Genomic DNA, 17,597 nt, shown 5'->3' with positions numbered 1-17,597 from the left:
AGGATCAGTGTATTGAGAAAAAAATTGGTTTTGGACGTGTATCTTTTCATCTTAAAGGGCAGACTATAAAATGCGACCACTTCCTATGATCCAAAGAGACTCACAGATCGACTATTTTTCCCAGCTTGCGTATATACAGCACCCTACATATTGGCCTTCGCCGCTGATGTCACAAAATAAGATGTATCAGCATGATTACACACATGACGGCGGACTCTTTCACTTTCAGAGTCTCAAGTCCTCTCGGGTTTTCAGGCTTGTAACATCAACTTTATCAACCTCTCTGTGCGACTCGCAAAGCGGCTAAAGAGCAAGTTCACGAGGAATTTTCCTATTTGGAAATTCGTGGTACTTTGCTCGCTTGCACCTCCTTCCATGAGATTAGCCAATCCCTTCGGTCAATATTTTTGGACCCAGGAAGTGGATGTGAAATGTTGAAGGCGTGGTATAGTTGTGGTTTTGCATCATCAGGGCGCTAGATGGGCATAATAATTGGCTGCAACAACCTAGTAATCCAGGTTAATTCACCTTGCCCGATACCAGTTGTTTGAGCTCCCATCTCTTCGGCGATAGCAGTCATGATGACAACGATATGGCACCAAAGAGGCCTCGAGCCAGCACGGACCTCAATTGATTACTACGGCTACAGGCCTAATTTTTGCACCCCCCCCCTGGTCAAAATATCTTACAAACGCGTTTTTTACATGCGCATCCCTGTCAGCATCCCTGTCGCTATTTTGCACGAATTTTGTCATTCTGCAAATTCTACGAATTCTACAAATTCTATTAATTTGATATGGATACTAATGAGTCTGATAGACCCTCTACTCCTCCTTATTCCTCTCATTCCTCTCATTCTACTCGAGATCAACGTTTACAAATTCAAACTCTATACGACGCAGGCCATACGTACAACGAAATTCGTCAGCAGTTACCAAATCTCACTCTATACCAAATCAAATATGCTATTCGCAATCGATTAACACCTAAAAAGCACACTGGACGGCATTCAATTATTACTGAAGAAGAACTTGAGCAAATTATTGCGTGGGTTTGTTCTTCTGCAGCTAATTAACGTATACTATAGATCCAGATCCCTCTTGCTATAAAGATCAATATCAGATGGTATGCTATTCAAAATGCTCTACGAAGAGCAGGCTTTTCGCGTTGAGTTGCTCGCCGCAAACCTCCTATTTCCGAAAAGAATCGAAAAGCGCGTTTTCGATGGGCTTCTGAACATGTCAATTGGACGTACGAACAATGGAAAAAGATACTATGGAGTGATGAAACATGGGTTAATGGAGATCAACATACTAAAACGTACGTTACTCGTCGACCTGGTGAAGAGTGGGATCCTACGTGTATTGTTGAACGTCATCAACGACGTAAAGGTTGGATGTTTTGGGGTTGTTTCAATGGCGATAAAAAAGGTCCTGGTATCTTTTGGGAGAAAGAATGGGGTACTATCAAAGAAACAACATATCAAGAGCACATCGTACCTCTCATTGATAACTGGATACAAATAAACAGCAGCGAAGGATTGATATTTATGCAAGATGCTGCACCTGCTCATGCTGCTAAGGGTACTATTCGAGATCTTCGTCAACGTGGCATATCTTGTGTCCAATGGCCTGCATATTCGCCTGATTTAAATCCAATTGAGATGGTATGGAATTGGATGAAAGATTGGATACAAGAGCGCTATGGAGATACTCTACACAAGTACGATGAGTTACGAGCAGCTGTTAATGCTGCATGGAATGCTGTGCCCCCTGAATATCTCAAGGAGTTGCTTGAGTCAATGCAGGAGAGATGTCAAGCAGTTTTGGATGCCAATGGAAAACAAACTCGATTTTAGAGACTAGTCCTAATTAAGCGATTTTGTGCACATCTATACTTAATTTTGCATAGTAGGTTTTGTACGGATACTAGCGTTTTCGACCAGGGGGGGTGCAAAAATTAGGCCTGTAGCCGTAGTAAGTTAAAAATTTGCACGATATCCTTGGCATGATGTCATGCACATGACGAAGCTAGGCTAGAAGCAGAAGTAGGTAAACATTCAAGTGTTTACACCAGCTTCTCCTGCTGACACTATTCCTCTTCTTATACTGCATGGCTATCAAACCTTTCATTTATTTTGCTGACTGAATGTACAACGCTGATTGACAGCGATTCAGATTCTCGCTTACTCCAGCAGGCAAGAGCGACCCACCCAGCATGGCTCCTGCATTGCCAATGTCGCCGCAAAAGAGAGTTACCCGAGCTCGCGCTGCAGCGAAGAAAGCAGGCGATGTTCCAAAAACAAATCGAGATAGAACTGCTTCACGTTCATCAGCACGCAGGAACACTGAATTAACCAAAGAAGATTTGGCACGAACCGATATGCCGGTCACGGATGAACCGCTTCGTAAGTCCGCAAGGAGAGTGGCAGCGGCTGCGCCAGCCCGGCGAATCAAGGTCACTGCAATGGAAAATGCAATAGCACCACAGCAACAACCTGTAGCAGAGAGCGAAACTTCACGAACCCACCCGAAGCCCCGAACGACGAGGTCGAAGAAAGCAACCATGGAGGAAGACGACCTGGGGGAAAGCGAAACAGCTGTGGAGCCTGTACGCCCAAAGCGTCAAGCAAGCGGTACATTACAACCAAAAGAGGCGCCAAAAGCTGCAGCTTCTAGGCTGCGGGGTCGACCAAAGAAAGCAGAGGTGGCTCAGGATGAGGTTGATGTCGAAAGTGGGAATACAAAGAAACAAGGTCGAGCTCGACTCGGATCTGCCACTACAGATACCAGAGCTCTGACGATACCGCCATCGAAAGGGACCGTGCCAAAGAAGAAAGTCACTTTCCAAGATGTGCCGGGATGTGACAAGGAAAACCAGCCGGTTCCGCAGGCGAAGGGAACTGCTAAGGGCAAGTCAGGAGCCCCAGCAAGCGGGATCAGAGCCAAACCTGTACGCAGGCCCGTAGCGACATCAAGGACGAGCGTCAAAAAGAGTACAGTTCCAGACACGGCGGAAGAAACGGCCCAAAGAGTACTGACACCAAAGAAAGTCACGCAAGTCGCCAAGTCATGCTCTTCACTAGAGTCAGACGAAGATGAGCTTAATGGAGCAAAAACCCCAATTAGAGATCTAGCTCAGTCTCCAAGGCGAAATGTCAATATTGCGAGCATGGTATCACCAGTGAAGAAGCTAGATTTCGGCAGTGGCTCGCTCGCATCGTCCCCCGTCAAGTCCCAGCTTACCTCAACCCTGCTGAGTCCAGCCAAGCGACCAGTTTCCAGCCCGTTCAAAGAGGCATTCAAGGAATCTCCCAAACGAAGTGACATCCCCTTTAAGATCCCACAAGGGCCAAGGCAAAATGAGGCAAATCAAGGCCGAGACATGGCATCGTCGAGTACGATCCTCCTTCAGTCGCCGAAACGCGTTGCACTTGAACCATCTATGTTCCCACAATCCACGTCAAAAGCTGTCAAATCACCTTTCAAGGCCTCTCTCCTTCAGTCACCGCCAAAGAGACCTATTTCTCCCGTGAAGACGCCGTCTATTGTCAGCACAACAAAAAGCATAGCACCGTCGCTTAAGGAGGTTGAGACGGACACAATGTCGTCTAACATAATAGTCTCGAGCCATTTCCGAGCATCCCAATCGCCACAACGGACCCCACGTGTGCAAAGAATGACTCCCGAAGACATGGGGGACAAAGGGAGATGTGCTATCGACTTTGACGAATCTGTCGTCGACATTCGAAGTCCCTTGAAACTGGCGATGAATACTATGGACGGCCCCGATCACGTTCAAGACATCGCTGAAAACAGATCAACTTCGGAGAGCGATCTAAGCAAGCATGACCCCACGATTGAGTTGGAAGTACACTCTGGTCTTCAAGATCAGGTAGTCATGAAAGCTACAGACACTTCAAAGACCCAACATCCCAAGGATCTTGAACTTGAAAGTACCGCTCCTGCGAACATCATGCCGTGCGACCAGACCCCTCTCAACGCCGCTTCTTTCCTGTTCCGTGTATCACGTCTTAGAGATGACGACGAGTCATCCGAAGACGAGTTGCAGTCACCAGTCAGGACATTACAGACACAAACACCTGCCACTGTCCTGGGGAGCAAGTCCCGCATGTCGATGGCCAACCCACCGGTAGTTGACCATAATCCTGGCTTCACCCCTCTGGCAGCTCAGCTTAGCGGATGGCTCGCTAGCAGTCCAGACAAGCAGACCATGAAGAAATATCGGCCTCGAGGCATCTTCTCGCCCGTCGCAGCGCAGCATGTTCGTGGCGAAGTGGTCATCGATCGGCATTCGCCAGCAACTTCTCGGGTGTCGGTAGAACCAAGATTGTCGACTTCGGCGCGGAAATCGTTCGGAGGCAGGAAATCGCTTGGTCTGAGAAGCTCCCTTGCTAGTTCCGTGAATGGGACTCCTGACAAGTCGAGCTATTTCGCGGACGAAATGGCTGTGAAAGATCTCGAAGAAGCGATTGAGGGCATGGAAGCGGAAGACTCTGATTGCGATATGCAGCAAGAGTTTACCTGTCCAGAGAGTGCCGATGATGCTCCAGTAGATGATCTTGCTCCCACTGGAGTGGTTGAGGAGATGGAGTTTGTTGAGTCACAGCGACTAGATGACTCAGCTGAGGCAGAGAGGCAGGATGTAGAAGACATTGTCGCAGAGGCACCAGGTGAAGCTTCTCGCAACTATTCAGCGGAGATCGAGGCTCAGACAAGGACCGAAGAAGAAGAAGATAGGCAACATGTGCACGAGACCAGCCAAGTATCCACTGCCTCCTCGACCTATGGCGATGGAAACAATGTTCCCGTAACCCCAATGGCAGCCACGTCGGAGCAAGTTCTAGCAGGGACTCAAGAAACCAGTATCACACCAGCTGCAACCGTGTTCACAGCGAATCGTGCTCCGCTCAACGACTTCAACACCCCTTTACAACCACAACCCAAAAAGTCCCAATTTGCCAATACAGTCGTTTCCAAAGTGCCCCTGCGACCCGAAGGTCACACATCTCCCATCAAAGTGTCCAAGAAACGCAGCCGCTCCCTCTCGTCTGGTCCATCGTCCGTCAAGAAAACGCCCGTGCTGCAAGCCTTCAGTATTCCACAGAGTAGAACAGTCAACTCATTCTCACCAGCGCGAAGCGAGGCCAGCATACCATCTTCAACCATGACAACGCCCGGTCAGCAGAGCTTCGCGGTCGATGACTTCGGAGACTCCACATTGGACGGAATCGAAATCGACGAGGACGACGAAAATCTGCCACCCATTACGCCTACCGCGGCTCGTGTTCCATCATTGGCAGTAGCGCCGAGCAAGACCCCCAAGGCGCAAACTCCGGCTACATCATCTGGTGTGTTGCAAGGTGCAGTCGTGTTCGTCGATGTGTATACCACCGAAGGAGCTGACGCGAGCGGCATCTTCATCGAGCTGCTGACCCAGATGGGCGCCAAGTGCGTGAAGACGTGGTCGTGGAGTCCGAGGGCTAGTGTGGGAGTGAATGTGAATGCGAATGCGAATGCGAATGCGAATGCGAATGCGGAGGAAGCTGTGCCAGCAGGTGGGAATGCGAAGATCGGTATCACCCACGTTGTGTACAAGGATGGTGGGAAGAGAACTTTGGAGAAGGTGAGAGATACGGAGGGGCTGGTGAAATGTGTCGGTGTTGGTTGGGTTCTTGAGTAAGTGCGCCCGTCCGCTCTTGAAAGTCATATCTCGAGTCGTCTAGGTGCGAATGCTGATCGGTTTTGCAACAGCTGTGAGCGTGAAACCAAATGGCTTGATGAATCCGCATACGCGGTCGATATATCGATTCTCCCGCGAGGTGGCTCGAGGAGAAGAAAATCCATGCAGCCGAGAGCGCTGCTGAACATGAATGGCACCCTCTCCAAGGCCACTGGTGCCGCTGCAGGCAGGAGAAGCGTCTCAGCGGAGATGATGCAAAAGCTCAAGGACGAGCTCGTCAACACGCCTGTCCGGGGCCATGGCTGTGATAAGGCGTCCGATGTTTCAAGTCAGCCTCGCGAGGAAGAAGCCGAAGCCGAATCCGATAGCTCGGCTTCAATCGAATCAGGCTTCTCCACGCCCACAGGTGTATTCGCCATCAGCACCACCTCCGCCGCCGATCTGCAACCAGCAACACCAACCGGCTTCGTCAACTACGACCCCTCAACCTCCCAAACCCCCGGCGGTCCCAACGACCGTGCAGCAGATGGTGATGCTGCATCCTACTCTCCCACGACGCCTTACTACCTGGCCCAGGGCGCGAAACTGGTCCAGATGACTTGTCCGCCCAAGCAGACGCGCAAGGGTCTCTTTGAGAAGGACGATGTGCAAGGTCAGTCAGAGATGGGTGGTGGCGTGACGATGGGGAAGGGTGGAAGCGGAGGGTTTCCCATCTCGGGTCAGCTGGATGATGTCAAGGATGCGGGTGTCAGAAAGAGGCTGGCGGACGCCAGGAGGAGGACTATGGGCTGGAGACCTGCGGTTGCCAGTCCGTTGGGCAGGTGAAGGGGGAGTTTGTTGGTATGTCTTTGGTGTGGTGATGTGGTGGAGGGAGACAGACAGACAGACCGATGAGAGAGGATGAAGTATGAAATGAACGAGGGAGCGCTGTCTTTTGGTAGTAGGAAGCTACCAGTTGGGATTGGAGTACGGACGGGGATGGATGGATGCAAGGTAATGCGCTGAGTTGGCGGTGTTCGTGTCGTCCCCGCTACCTTTTGGCGGGTGTTGAACAGGTTTGGACAGGAGTCAGAGGGTGATTATTTATTTATTCTTCCTCATCGGATCGTCAGGCGGCACGCTGTTGCGCATTCCCATCTTTTTCTTTCTCTTCTTCCTGTTTGGGGTTGTGGCCACCCATCATGAGAAACAGAGTCATGCTTACATATTTCCCTCTTCTTTCTATGCGCTCTCTATCTCTCTCTCTCTCCCTCCTTCTCGCCCCCTTTCTGCATTAGCGCCACCCAGCTCGGCTGTTCCAGCATGTGCGTAGCTGATGTCTCAGCAGGGAAGGAAGGGGTAAGAAGGATCGGACTGGAGAGGAGAAGTTGAAGGTAAAGAGAGAGTGTGGACTTGGAGGGAATTCTTCTTCTTGTTCAGTTTGTCCGGAACTTTTGCGTACGATAATAAGTTAACTATAACAATACTTGGTTGTATTCTGCCTCTGCGCCTGTTTCGGTTGTCCCGCTTCTCATGCGGCATACATACAGGTCGTGGACGAGTGCAGGAGCCATGTTTATTCGGACGGAAGATGTCCGGAACGATCGGCCTCTGGACCCATCTTTGGCTTAGAGAGAGCGGGATAATAAGATAAAATAGGGCAAACGCACTACAGAAGCATACATTAAGCAGGGGTTGGTGCTTGCACGTTCACAGCAGGAGAGCTTGGAGCACCTGGGTCGAGATGAGAGGGACCCAGCGGAATCCTCGGGTTCCGGCATCTTGTTCTTCCCCTTCATTGGGGCGCTTCTGAAGCTTCTCGGCGCTATCCTAAAAGCAGCGGTGCATAATTAATTAAGGGTTTTGTCTTAGTTTAAGCTTCCTTAGAGGTGATTCTTTGTCTATTTATCTCTAGGCTAACTATAGTCTAATTATAAATAAATAGTGCAGACTATAGTCCACTAATTAGCATGCATTCTTAACAAAAATCTTTATTTAATATAGTATTCTCTGCCTCTCTTTATAGATATTCGCGCAACTTTCACAAAACCGGATGGCAAGACCAAACGGCATGAACTGAATGTGTCGACATATGCAATGGTCATTTTGCTCCATGCTCGCGCCGGTGCAGTACGGAGGCATTCAATCCTCCATGCCGAGCAGCTCGTTGTTTTCTGTATCTTCTTCGACTTTTGTGCACGCCTGAGTCCTCCACCAGCTCTTGCTCCTGACGCCTGCCTGTGATCCAAAACCAGAAATCGCTTTTTTATCGTGTTGCTGCTTTCTCGAACTCAGACTTCCTTATGCGATAGTCCTACACCGCTTTCCATTCCATTCTGCCCAATCCCTCACAATTCGGCGCTACCACCATCCCCCCTGTAGAATCCCGCGACAAGAAAAGCCAACTCGAGCGCCTGTTTTTCATTCAACCTCGGACACAGAATGTGGTATAATTCAGACTCAAGTCCTCCTCCTTGAGGCCACCAGCTCCGCCCACACACTCGGTCACCGCGTCACCAGTCAGTTCCAGATGCACGCCGCCGAGGTAGGAAGAATGCGCTTTGTGGATTTGGAGGGCTTGTTGGAGTTCGGACAGTATGTCGGTGAAGTGGCGTGTCTTTATGGTGGTAGTGGTTGGTGGAGAAGAGTTTTCGGAAGTGGCCGACGTGATATCGGCATTTCGGCCATTACCGTGCATGGGGTCGCACTGCCAGACTACGACATGCCCGGATTTTTTGACAGCTTCAATATGAGAGGGGAGGTGAGTGGCGATTTTGTCACAGCCATAGCGAGTGATAAGGGTAATTTTGCCGATTTCGTGATATGGATTTAAGATGTCGAGAAGAGGAGCGAGATCTGACGCGGGCATGGTGGGACCAACTTTGATACCAACCGGGTTGGAGAGACCGCGGAAGAACTCTACGTGCGCGTGAGTGAGTTGACGGGTGCGGTCGCCAATCCAGAGAAAGTGGGCAGAGGTGTCATAGTAGCCAGAGGATGGGAAGGAGGAAGATGGAAGGAGATGACCATTCAACCGAGGCGATTGAGCGTTGGATGTGGTGAGTAGGACGTTTGGTGGATGTTTGCATATCCGAGTCAAAGGTTGTTCATATTCAAGTAGAAGGCCTTCATGGGAAGTAAAGAGGTCAACCGTTTCCAGACCACCTCCTGTACTAACTCCTATCGTCTGCATCATTTCGAGCCATTCAGTGATCGTGTGGACAATCTTCTGGTATTTGTCTTTGACTGTTGGATCGAGGACATGACCCAGGCCCCAGTCGAGGGGTGAATGCATGTCCGCTAGACCAGAAGAAATGGCGGCTCGGAGATAGTTGAGAGTTGCTGCGGAATGAAAATATGCCTCTACCAGACGGGATGGGTCGGGCTTTCTTGCTTCCGGCGTTGGCTCGTAGCTGTTCAGAATATCTCCACGAAAGGAGGGCATGGTTGTGCCGTTGATGGTTTCCACAGGGCTAGACCTAGGTTTTGCATATTGCCCGGCCGTGCGAGCGATCCTGACCACCTTCTTCTTCGCTCCATACACAAGAACCAAACTCATCTGCAGAAGTAGCTTCACTTTTGATTCGATCATTCCCTGTTCGCAATAGTCAAACAGTTCAGCACAGTCACCCCCTTGCAGCAAAAAGGCATTTCCCAAGGCCACCTCTCGAAGACTGTTTTTCAGCTTGACGATTTCTAGTGGAGTGACGAGTGGTGGCAGTCTTTCCAACTGCTGGATGGCTTTGCCAAACCCTGCCTGGTCTTCAAATTTCACATCTTGCTTGATCGGCTTGCTCCTCCATGTGGATGGACTCCAATCACGAATGTCAGCATCTAGAAAGTGATCGCCCATATCGGAACTCTTGCATGAGATGGGCTAAGTTAATCCCTTTCAGGATAGGTCAAAATGTCCAAGGCGCTGAAATTGGTCACAGCCGAATAGGTAGGGAGGTACCAGGCGACGATGAACATCAACGAAAAGGGAGAACGACATCAATTCGCAACCAAATGACACAGCTGATACGTAGGTAAGAGAAATAAGTAACAAGTAACAAGACAAATAAGTGGATTGGAGAAAGAAATCTTTATTATTTGTTATGCAAGGGACCAAACGTCGGTACCGAAGCTCAGGCATGCCAAGGTTCTCAAACCCAACCATGGGATTCACCCTCTGACTGTATTTCAAACTTAACAAGTATATCGACTGAACTCCTGAGAATGGCAGAGCCCGTACCATCAGCTTCCAATGTTACAGCCGAAGCGGCAGCGGACAATGAAGAAGAGGCCTCGAGCCACCTTCCTAAGAATGCCGAAGATCGCAAAGCCGCAGCCGCCCTCAATTCACTGAATGCGAACGAGATCACGCAGGATGGAGCGGGCAGCAGTGCAGCAAAGCAGCCTTCTAAGGCGGATCAAGAAGCACTTGGGAAGGCGATGAGCCGGTTGGAAATTGCTAGCGGTGCAGGTGCGTCTAAGAAGAAGAGCGACCAGAAAAAGGCGGAGGAGAAAAAAGAGGTGGAGGTGAAGAAGAAGGTCAAAGTGGCCGCTGAAGACGTCAACTTCTTGGTTAGTGCAACGTAACCAGGTTAAGGGTGCTGAAATAATCCTCGAGTAGGTTGATGAGCTCGATCTTACCAAGGTGAAAGCTACGGAATTGCTCAAGGCTCACGATGGAGATGCCATTCGGGCTGCGAAGGCATATATTGCGCCACCAAGCAAAGCCTGAGATACCAGAGCTGGACGGGCCCGGGAGTCTCTAGCAAATAGTCTGGAAGTGCTCAGACTCGCAATGAAGCATGACACAGCCAAGTCGCACAACTGTAAGACCTTCAACCAGCGCCGTCTGTTCACCCAAACCTTTTGCGCGGACCTGTCGGCTCGTATATCGCAGTACGCAAGTCTCTGGTAGGAGAGTCCTTGGAAGACTGTAAAGGCGCCTCGGTCTGCAGACTCCCGAGACTTCTATCAATTCAATTAAGTGGTCGGCCAGCAGAATAGAGCAGGCAAATTAAGAAGAGTACAGTGAATTGGTGACCCATGGGAAGTCGGTCAAACCGACGTTAATTTGTCAGGTCTTCTCTATGGTAGCATCTTCCGACGGTACGATTGGATCGAGGCTCTAGCACAGTGCCTTGCTTCCTGCTGATGTACTGCCGATCAACCTTCGCACGACTCTTGCATGAATCAAGAGGCATCTTGGACCAAAGGCTAAAAGCTTGAAAATACGTGCAGAAGCAAGAAATTTCTTTCCACTATGGGTGTTAGACCGCATTGCCTGCAGGATACAGATCTAGTCTTCTCGGCCAATTTCCACAAACGTCCATACGTTGAGATGCATACATTCTACGACTTGAAGGAAGTAGAAGGCCATTTCAATCTTTATCCATGCTGAAGGCTACGTCAAGTCATTGAATGAGTCGTACCTGTAATGTACTCCCTTGCTCGAGAAAAACTATTTCAATGAACCCAAAATCCAATATCCAATATCCATCCCAAGTGACTGAGCTGCCATCTGCACGCCAATGGACGGGACGTGCATGAATCTTGCTATGGTTCATGCATAAGCATACTAGTAGCTATATTGACCGGCATCAATTAGACCTCTCTACCCGTGCGAGTCTTTCAATTAACTTAGCGCTCAACCAGCCGTTGTTACACGGCATCAATAGTTGATTTATCATTGGACTATCAACGGCTGTTCGGAGCTTCTGCAAGTGATGCAGCGTGTGACGGGTTGACGGGCGGAGCCTGGCCTGCATGATGACTGGCAGTGGCTTGCAAGCCATGGGTGAGCATGTAAGTGTATACGACGATAACCGGGAAGAATTGACCAGAGCAATGCATGAGACTCATGATATCATCAGACGCACACGTTTTATTGGTCATGCATAGCCGTTTCAATGATCTGAGGAGTAACTTAAGGTGTTGGGCAGACTTGGTGGACAAATCTACGCTTGAAAGCACGCTGTGGTTCAAGTTTCCAGACGTCACTGCCTAGAAATGTGCTGTCATCAATCGAGACACACTCTCTCCACCATAGGTAGACGTCACGCTTTCCCAACCACCACTTGAACGCCGCTGTTTGTACGGATTTCGTCAAAAACAGTCGATTTTACATTCCATCATCACTGTAAACAGCCATTTATCAATTCCTGCACCATGTCTCTTCAGATATGGAAAGTCACCAAGGTACCTGCCTACGTAACCATACTACTTAGATCTCCCATTCTGACTAACGTCTATCACACAGCCTTGGCTCGAGATCAAGTGTGCATTGGGAGAAGGTCCTTACTACAGTAAAGAACATAATCATTTGCGCTTTGTGGTCGGTACAGGACATTTCTGTCAAACCCTGGCACCATCTGTTTTCTGACCGCACAACTGATGATGAGATAGGACATCTTCGACAGGAAGCTTCACATCGTGGACTTAGCCAAGGGACCAGGATCTTTGCGAACAATAGACACAGGCATGGCCGTAGGCGTGACAGCAGATATTAAAGACGAGCATGATTTTATCCTCACCGGAGCCAAAGACGGTGTCACCAAGTTCAACCTCGAGACGGGAGAGCATGAGTACATCACTAAACTCTGGGCCGAAAGCGAAGGCCCAGAGAAGGTAAGAAGGTCAGTAAACAGGAGTAGCTGGCTTATTAAGACTAAGTTCATGAAAACAGAATGAGATCAAACGATGGCGCAGTTGACAGCGCTGGCCGGTTCTGGCTGGGGACGATGAATGACCCGAAGGAGACAGAGATCACTAACGAAGCAGTACTGTTCCGACTTGACACGGACGGCATCTTGCACCGCGTGTTGGAAGAGGTGTCAGTCGCCAATGGCATTAGTTGGAATGAAAAGGACGATACCATGTACTGGACCGATACGCCAACCAACAATGTGTTCGCTTTCGATTTTGATGCCAAAAGTGGAAATATCTCAAACAGGAGAGTCTTTTATCATCATCCTGATGACGAATCCTATGGTAACCCTGACGGACATGCTAGAGATGTCGAAGGCAACTTATGGCATGCTTGTTATGGCGGGAGCAGAGTCGTCAAGATCTCCCCCGAAGGCAAGCTAGTAGGCGAGATCTTGCTACCGACACGAAATCCGACATGCCCGGTCTTTGTTGGGACAGAGCTTTTCATAACGAGTGCTCAAGAAGATGAACCTGAAAGATACCCTGAATCTGCCAAGTGTGCTGGATGTGTCTTCCGCGTCGACGTTGGTGTCGAAGGAATGCCGAAGCATAAGGCTCGAATCCCATGAATGGTGCGAGAGCCTGAAGGATTTAGACGAGCTCTCCGCATCTGTCAACGTGTGAATGACTCCACGTACCACGTGGCGTAAAGCACATGGATTGATATCAACACCAACTGTAGAAATACCAAACAATGTGCAACTGCTATAAGATATTGTGCTTCGAGGCCCAAAAAAGGGGCGAGTACTCGAATGATCACTCACCCTCAACGCTAGCTTAACCATTCTTCCTCCTTTTCGGATCGACAGCTGCTCATGGTACAACTCTTGCAATGTATGCCGCTCATCAAGAACTGTCAAGTAATTTCCTATCCTTTCATTTACTGACTTCGCCTGGGACCAGAGCTCTGATAGGCACCCATTGATTTCTCCGCGGCCCGCAGAACGGCCGCGGGAGCCAACTTCCCTTACTTTCCCTGGTACGAATACAGTTTTTCCAAAGCTGATATTCGGTCAACAGCATGAGGAGCCAAACCGCCTATCTCTCAGTCTATTTCAAGCTTACTCTATGACCTCGACAAATTATCAAAGTCGTTGCAGATCCGAGCCGTAGTTTAGCACAACATACTACGTAGTAAGGTACTGAATGGTCCGAAGCTTGGCGCCAAAATTCTTTGCAGTTCTCAGATTCCTGCTATGCTACACGCTAGGCTTTAACGCCTTCTTATACGAAATGAAGGTCCCTGACATCTTGAGTCCGAATTGCGACTGCTCAAGAGGAGAAAGCATGACAGTAGAACATGTTCTACTGAATTGCCCAAAGTGGTCTACAGAGAGAGAAGAGCTCATACACCCTCTTCGTACGACCGACATCAAGAAAATCCTGACCTCCAAGAGGGGAGCGAAGGCAGCCATCAGGATGATTCAGCGCACGAAGATCCTAGACCAGTTCAAGAGGGTCGTTGATCAAGACATAGAACAACGACCGCGGGACGAGAATCGAGAAGAGGGGGAGGAGGCCAGAACGGAGGAGGAGGAATAAGAGCAGAAGAGAGTGAGAAAAGTTGTACAAGCAGACCTACATAGGCTCTTTAGTCTGGATTAGGTTAATAGAATTTACTACTACTATCCTGGTCGACGATGGATACGAGCTTGTTGCTGCAAGCAAGTAGCAAAATGAGACTTATCACACTATCGATACTTCTTGAATTGATCTAATTGCTAATATCGACGCTCAAATCCCTATATAATTCGAGTATCAATATGCGTTTGTGAGAGCAATTTTTTCTGTGCAGCCATATAGGTCCCTACACCAAAATCCTTCATATTTCTTTGAATAGCACGTTCAGAGCCATTAGCTATACCAATAGTCTTTGCCACCTTGAAATGACTAGAAGAAGCAAAGCCAAAATTAGCATCTTCTACTGCCTCAATTGCTTCACATTCGTATGAAGTAAGTACTCGTTTTCGGCCTCGATTGTAGACTTTCTCGCTGCGGCGCGCAGATCCTTCTTTAAGGATTTGATAGCCAGTTCGATTAGCTATATTATGTATCTTAAATAGCTCTGTACGGGGTAATTTGCCAGCTGTGTGGCGTGCATCAGCAAGGAGGCGCGCTCGGCGCGGTGTGTCAAGCATCGTTTTTGGCCTTCGTGAGGCTGCAGGAGAAGGAGGATCAATCGAATAAGACTTTCTGCAGACGCGGCGTCTATTTCCCTGTTCAGAATCCATTGTTCACTAAATTTGAGTGAGTATTAGTAGAGAAATAGAGGAATGAAGAAGGGGGGGGAGGAAGGGGATCTGAGAACTGCAATGAATTTTGGCGCCAAGCTTCGGTCCAGGACACGCAATGCACCACTTTCAACCCACAGGATACATCAGATCTTGGGTACAACGGAAATGATTCAAATCTCTTGGTCTCGTTGTGTCATGACCGTACAACCGTCTATTCGTTCTAATTAACCAAAGAGAAATTGCTGTTGCATTGATATCAAGAATAGGGATTGTAAAAACTTTAACTGGAAGTGAATTTTAGTTAAAGGTTCTAAGTAAGTTCTGGGCATGGGGGTGCATTTATTATCCCGGAGCCTTTCGGCCGTGCCCTATGTAGTACTACGTATGTTATGCTTCTGAAAATGGCCTGGGACAAAAACTAGTTTCCCCTGTAACTAGTAACTACCAAAGGAATTATCCGGCTGAAAGGAGAATCTCATCAGTCATGGTTTGACGACGAAGCTACTTATCCTTGTTCTCGGACTGAAACTTCCCACGTGGTTTGACCCTATCTGAAAGGACGCCTATGTCTGGTGGCTTTTCATTAGTTCGTGACTATCGACCACCACGGTGTACACGAACCTGGTTAATCTTGATGTGCTTATAGCTTCCTACTTTACGTATGATATTTCACAGATTCGGATTCGCCAAACACGATTGCAACCCTAAGCGGATGGCAGGCTCCTCCATTTCGGATAAGTATATCTGTGGTTGAGGGTCGTTAGCTTCATCATAGGCCAATCCATTTGTAAGTTCGGTGAGAGAAAACGAGACGGTGGCATTGGTGGTTAGCTGTTGCTCCAACAACAGGCGGAGGTGTGTGCGGCACAAGGCAACATGTGACCTGTAGCCAGCAATCCTGCGCGTGATATGCAAGCCATTATCATGTATCAAGACCAATACCATCACAAGCCTTGCCGAGCCCAGCTTTGGGGGCGTCGTGCAGTGGTCTCTGGTCCGGCAATTGTTGCGACGAAGGAAAGCGATTAACTTGAATTCCTTCCTCGAATCCTCGACAAGTATCGCCAAGGGACGGTCACCTAGCAGATCCAGTACCACTCCTGGGGAGCACCGCACTTGTGGTATCCCAGCGAACATCAGACAAGACGCCAAAACGAAACCTGTACCTGAATCTCAGACCATGTCTCATCCTCGCCATGCCAGACACTGCTACGGTGTGTACGTGTGCAACCCCCAAAGCGTGGGCGTCGGAGCGATCACCGATGTCCCCTTGGGGTGGCGCACAGCTACTACCTACTGGGATAGAAAAGCCAAAAGAGGGGGACATACCGTGTGATGTGACAAGCAAGTAACTAATAACTTAGAGTACATTGCACCAGGGAACGAGTGGCTGTCAACCAGCATTGTCATCCCGCTTTCCTGCCCAACACTAGCCACGTTTTCTCGGCCTGCATCATCAGGTAGACGGCCCGTTGCACAACTAATTGGCCTGTAAATCTCCGCATGGGCGGGCACGTCCTCGACAAGCTCCTAAACCCTCGCGTCTAAGCGGTGCACCTCGTTAGAGCTCATGTGCTTTGCGGCTTCACAGGAAAAGGTGCCTCTCGAATGAAGAAAGAGGCGCGCAAGCCCGGTCTTGGGCGTTTGAAATTAAAAGATCACCATCTAATTTGCCTGGGCCATAATTTCGGTGAATTCAGGCGATGGCGACTTGCTGAGCCAAAAATGGATCGCCATCTCCTCTTACGGAGTGACTCGGGTCTCAGCTAGCTCCGTGACCGATTCACCGTCACTCGTTTAGGTGTGAACTTTGGTCTTGCGCATCTGCACTGTGGCTGCCTAAAAAACTTGCCTGCCTCCGCTTACGATACGGTCTCTGCCTTATTAAGGAGGTGGTACTAATCTACATGCATAGCCAGGCACAAGACCCGCTTCTAACAGGTGCTCTATGTGGCCCGTTGCAGTGCGGCTGATGATTATCCAATGCGCCTCACCTTGAACGAATGCAATCGATCGAAGCTATCAAACACGAACGTGGAGCAGGCCATGTTTAGGGCGAAACGCCGCATGGCCCACGGATGCACGATTGACAGCAAGAAGCTTAGGCCCTGGTCCGCGCTGGAGCATTTTTGCTGTTCATCATCCCCGGCAGCCGCCTGTTTCGCGCATGATGACAAGAGCCTAATAGAAATCACTACCTGGTTGGTGGAATCTGCTTGGCAGTTCCACATGGTAGAAGTGCGTTAGTAGCCACCCATTTCAGGCAGGGGCCACAAAGTCAAAGGCCCCGTCTAGGGGCGAGTCCGGCACGCTCTAAGCAGATTGCTTCCCAAGGAAGACTGACCAAGCTGATGGCGGTCCCTGACTTCCCTGTCCTTCGTGGTTGGAACGCCCCCATTTCCAGCTTCACCTTTGGCTTGCTGGTCAATCGTGTCGACGACATTAGTAGTGGTGGCTATGATGCGTCCAACCATTGACTGGTACCACTCAGCTAATCATGTCTTGGGCAATGCCAAACGCACGCTGCAGTTCTTGCGCCTTCACTTGCATTTTCGGTTGGTCTGTCCAAAATCTACTTGTTACTTCCCACGTTTGCCTCATGTTTCTTGAATCATATCCCAAGCTTCCGGCACTAGTTCCTCCAGCGAAATACCCAAGCTATTCGTTCATTTCAACCTTCAAGCTACTTTCCGCTGCTCCCCGGGAACCCGTCACCTTTTATCCAAGATCGTGAAGGCCCTCCGATGGAATTCGAGCTCCAGCTAAGCTAGTCCTTGGATCCTGTGACGTTCATGTCGTCCTGTCGTCTAGCTGCCAGTTCATACGGCGCAGTGCCGACCTCTCATACTTCACCGTTCTGTCTCTTTTTAACCCCTGGTCAGCATACCACTTGCAGCGATACTCTGCAATTGTCTCGTCAAGTTCAGTAATTTGCCGCTTGTTGTGTTTCCAAATAACCTTGCCGTCGCCACTTGACTACGT

At 49.3% G+C, this 17,597-nt stretch overlaps 4 protein-coding genes across 4 annotated transcripts; 3 read left to right on the top strand and 1 right to left on the bottom strand.

Annotated features, from left to right (window-relative positions):
- Positions 1–2,217: 2,217 nt before the first annotated feature.
- Positions 2,218–6,528, top strand: EPUS_06420 (uncharacterized protein; the record flags this gene model as incomplete). Its single annotated transcript, XM_007808124.1, has 2 exons — positions 2,218–5,699; positions 5,775–6,528. The coding sequence occupies 2 exons, from the start codon at positions 2,218–2,220 to the stop codon at positions 6,526–6,528; spliced, it is 4,236 nt and encodes a 1,411-aa protein (XP_007806315.1).
- A 1,579-nt stretch (positions 6,529–8,107) lies between these two features.
- EPUS_06419 (Phospho-2-dehydro-3-deoxyheptonate aldolase) lies at positions 8,108–9,535 on the bottom strand (the record flags this gene model as incomplete). The annotated part of the gene is made up of 1 exon (XM_007808123.1): positions 8,108–9,535. The coding sequence occupies one exon, from the start codon at positions 9,533–9,535 to the stop codon at positions 8,108–8,110; it is 1,428 nt and encodes a 475-aa protein (XP_007806314.1).
- A 365-nt stretch (positions 9,536–9,900) lies between these two features.
- EPUS_06418 (uncharacterized protein) lies at positions 9,901–10,408 on the top strand (the record flags this gene model as incomplete). Its single annotated transcript, XM_007808122.1, has 2 exons — positions 9,901–10,248; positions 10,298–10,408. 2 exons carry the CDS (start codon positions 9,901–9,903, stop codon positions 10,406–10,408), a joined length of 459 nt encoding a protein of 152 aa, XP_007806313.1.
- Positions 10,409–11,841: 1,433 nt separating this feature from the next.
- Positions 11,842–12,950, top strand: EPUS_06417 (uncharacterized protein; the record flags this gene model as incomplete). The annotated part of the gene is made up of 4 exons (XM_007808121.1): positions 11,842–11,871; positions 11,933–12,007; positions 12,079–12,308; positions 12,359–12,950. The coding sequence occupies 4 exons, from the start codon at positions 11,842–11,844 to the stop codon at positions 12,948–12,950; spliced, it is 927 nt and encodes a 308-aa protein (XP_007806312.1).
- Between the last annotated feature and the right edge of the window lie 4,647 nt (positions 12,951–17,597).

This window comes from Endocarpon pusillum (genome assembly GCF_000464535.1).
Source record: "Endocarpon pusillum Z07020 unplaced genomic scaffold scaffold991, whole genome shotgun sequence".
NCBI lineage: Eukaryota > Fungi > Ascomycota > Eurotiomycetes > Verrucariales > Verrucariaceae > Endocarpon > Endocarpon pusillum.
This window is presented reverse-complemented; position numbering and strand designations above follow the sequence as displayed.